Source organism: Protobothrops mucrosquamatus, unplaced genomic scaffold, assembly GCF_001527695.2.
Source record: "Protobothrops mucrosquamatus isolate PMUCROS unplaced genomic scaffold, P.Mucros_1.0 scaffold2729, whole genome shotgun sequence".
Classification (NCBI taxonomy): Eukaryota; Metazoa; Chordata; class Lepidosauria; order Squamata; family Viperidae; genus Protobothrops; species Protobothrops mucrosquamatus.
In genome coordinates this window covers 19391-23352 of record NW_015388772.1, presented here as the reverse complement: position 1 = coordinate 23352, position 3962 = coordinate 19391, and the positions used below count along the sequence as shown (strand labels likewise).

The window sequence follows — 3962 nt, the reverse complement described above, 5'->3', positions numbered from 1 at the left end:
TGCCACAGGAACAGGAAACTTCCAGGCAAGGCTAGAGGGTATAAAAAGGCCTTCTACCCATGTGCTCTCTCTCTTTTTCTTCTCCTCTGCTGCTTATCTGTCTTCTGCAATAAACTGTAACCTTCTTCCCAAAGCAGTTGCCATGTTTGCTTATTTATTCCCGGCTTGGATGAACCAGGATGAAGACTTACTACTAACACTTTCTAAAGAGAATGCCTTTCCCCTGACATTTTTGTAATAACAAAGATAGCATTCATGGGAAAAGGAGAAAAGATGTAGCAAGGAAGGCCTGCCTAACAACATCCAAATATCAGGCTCAGATGACTCTCTCCAATCCATCTTTTCTGCAATTAAACAGCCAACATATGCCGAAGCTTATAGGCTAATGATAACTAATTTAGTTAGGCTGGTGGTATTGATTTTACCTGGAATTCCCTGTGTGATTATTGGCTTATTTTTCATATGTTACTTGTTCCCAATAAACCTCTTTTCATTTAAAAAGGGAATTTTGTTTCTAAAACTTCCTCTATATATGAGACTGCATGGCCATACCTTGTGTTTCAGAATTGGCACAATGTTTTTTTTAAAGTTCCGCAGTGCTGACTTTGGTCAAAGTATCTCCTTTTCTGTTTTGCAGACCCAGATGAATGACTTAGAAGTCCCCAGCTAGACAAATTAGGGCATGTCAGGAGGTGGCAACTAACTGTAATTATATCTTTTAATAGGGAATCTTTAGAAGAGGGGGTCTGCCAAAGAAGTTTAAATTACCCCTTCTAGTTTGAGCAACTCCAGAAGATTTCAACAGGCTGATCATGTTTCACTTACTGATCTTCCTCAACAACATTACAATAATGTGCAAAATTTCCACTGTTGAAAATATACAGAGAAAGGCAAGCATGCACTTCCATTTATTTATTATTGTGCTTATGTTATTTCATGCTGAGAGCTCAAAGAATGGTGTATAACACACTGGGTTCTAGATTTTCACCTTCCTCAATGTTTACTAATTTCAGCCAAGTTTTATTGTATGCCTTCAAAATCCTTGTTCATCTTGCAATCAACCACCATATGATAATTTAAGTTATAGATATATCTCTTATCTAAAATCAATTTAAAGCACCTGCTCTATGTGTAGCATGGATGGAGGTTTATGCCACTATTTAAGGATCAAGTCTATTCAATGTCCTTTACCAATTATTATACTAGCATTTGATAATGGAGAATGAAGGATGCAGGTTTATTCAGATGTGAAAGAAGTTCCTGCATTTTTCTCAGCTGAGTTGAAACTAGAAACTTTCAGAAAATTTGGTATGTCCAAAATTTGCTGAAATATCCTATGGAACATGCAGGATCTTTTCCTCCTTTCATTGGTTCCCCTCAATAAGAGGTCTAATTCTTTGCCAGCTCCATTGTTGTCTATAGTTATTTGCTGTTCCCCACTGGAAGAACATAGGGCAATTAGAAGATGTCCTTTTTGTCCTTATTATTGTCATTAGCTGAATGCTTTAATACCAAAAAGGAAGTTCCAGGGAAAGTTAAAAGTAGGCCTTGAGGAAGCAGGACCCTGGCAGATTGATTATACTTATTCCTGGCACTGCCCTTAGCAACTGCTTGGAAAACAACCACCACTTTTTTCCATTGGCTTTGTACTAGTGTCTTCAATAGTCATGATGTGCAGGTCACTGTATATGCATCTAAGGCAGTGTTTCTCAACTTTGGTAACTTGATGTGTGGGCTTCAAAGCCCCCAGCATGCTGGCTGGGGAATTCTGGGAACTGAAATGCATACTTCTTCAAGCTGCCAAAGTTGAGAAACACTGATCTAGGCTGCGGAAAGCTTTCTCTGCTGAATTTTGTATATCCAAATAGCTGTTAAAGGAACATAAATAGGTCAAGCTGATTCTCTTCTCTCCTAATCAGCTAACAGTATTTCCAAGTAGCTTTTAATCTTTTAATGTTGTATCGAAATAATCTAGGAATATTAGTGTATCATGCTTGATAGGATTCCAGTGATTGTATAAAACCTATACTGTTAGCTTCAAGTTGTGGAAAATTTGTCTCTCTCCAGATGCATACTAAACCATATTGCCTTTTTCACCAACAGGCCTTCTTAGCAGGGACTATAGGTTGTTGAAGTACAGCAACTACAAGAAGATCTCAGGTTCTCTTGTCTCAGCTAAGAATTATATTTAGATATACACTTAATTATAATTTATTACCTACTGCTGTTCTGGAATTAGATACAGGTTTGATCATTCTCCAATAAGAGCGTAACAGCTGTTACATCTTCACCTCTAAGACTTGCAAAGTAAGGATGACCAACAAGTTGTTCTCCAAATATTGCCAAATAGCCATAGACAGCATGACCAGTGATAAGGAATGGTGAGAACTGCAAGCCAACAATATTAAAGAAAAGCATGCACTGTTTATCTTTCTTTTAAAGAGACAGGCATTTGACAATGCATGGATCTGGCCCTAGAAAGTTTGCAACATGACAGAGGAGGAGTTTTTAGCTAGTAGTAAAGGAAGGGTGGCATACATAGAATCATCAATTTCTGGCATCTCTATTTTAAAAGGTTGCAGCTCTAAGTAATGGGCAAAAACCTGGAAAACTGAAAACCTGGAAAACTACTGCCAGACTGATAAACCTATAAGGTAGGTTTTGAACAAGGCAGTTATGAATGCAACTGCTGAGCAAAGATGGAAAAGAAGTAGGACCGGTAAGGAAGGAAAGAAGCAGGACTGGACACAATTTGGAAATACGCTGATGAGAAGGGGAAAAAAGCAGCAGCAGAAGGATGGGGAGAGACGGTTTCCTACATACACACTTTGTACTGACCTTGCCAGGATCAGGTGCTCCTGGGGCTCGCAGTAGTGGCTTTTCTTCAGTGATCTGCACTTCCTGGAGTTCTGTCATGGCACCTGGAACAAAAGACAAAGACATCAGGGGATATGTCAATTAGGAAAAAGTATTTATTACATTGATTGGGTGATGTCACTTTCATTCTTCCTCACTTGATAATGACACCATCAAATGATGACTGCACAACTGGAACTAACCTAAACAGAGAAGATGTGGATATCCAGATACAACACTTTCCAATGTAGCCACATTTTCTCTCATTCAGCTGCCAACTAGCAAGTGAACGCTAAGTCAGTCAGGTATATCCACAGTGGAGAATACTAGTAGCTCTGCACTGGTGATGTTACCTAGCTAGGTAATGAAATATCCTCAGGAAGAAAAAAAAATCACCAAGAAACTAAATCATCAAGAACTCAACATGCATATAAGAACCACCAATTGCTTTGAACTTAAGCTAACAAAGATGTGGACGCTGCCATCCATCAAACATATTTTTCTACTATGAACAACACTTAGCTGCTTCTAGACCTCTTCTGGACCGTGGTGCATCTATGAACATGTTATAAAGCAGGGCTCCCGAACCCTTGGTCTGTGAACCAACACCAGTCTGCGGCATCCCAGAAACCGGTCCACGCAAAGTGAAGTACCATCTGTGGGATGCAGGCAGCACACAAAACCGTGCCCCCTCCGGTCTGTGAAAAACATCTTTCCACAGAACCAGTCCCTGGTGCCCAAAAGGTTGGGGGCCACTGTTATAAAGTGTTAACAGGGCATGTTAAAAACCAGCACTCACACCATTAATCTTTGCTGTAAATGTGAGACATTGGATACACAAAAGATGCCAAGTATTTGAGTTAACATATAACATAAATTCTCAGTCTATCACCTCAAAAATAGAATTTTTTTTGAACAGCTTTTTAATAGACCAAATGTTTGGAAAAAAAACTTTTAGATTTTTTTGCAGACAGACTGATATGCTTGGTGTTTTGTGACCTTGTGATATGTGTGAGATACCTTGCCTTGATTTGAACGGAGTTTTAATTGTGGAGTTGAGATGGTTTTCTGTTCCCCATTTCACTGCAGAAAACCACCTTGCTTTC

General features: G+C 39.1%; 1 protein-coding gene across 2 annotated transcripts in view; it reads right to left on the bottom strand.

The window, feature by feature from the left end:
• The window catches only part of LOC107296278 (protein NDRG2-like), a 47178-nt gene extending 44262 nt beyond the window's left edge, over positions 1-2916 (bottom strand). For both annotated transcript variants that reach the window (XM_029286022.1, XM_015825623.1), the window contains exon 1: positions 2839-2916. In XM_029286022.1, the coding sequence (XP_029141855.1) occupies positions 2839-2916 (78 nt within the window). The remainder of the gene's footprint in view (positions 1-2838) is intronic.
• Between the last annotated feature and the right edge of the window lie 1046 nt (positions 2917-3962).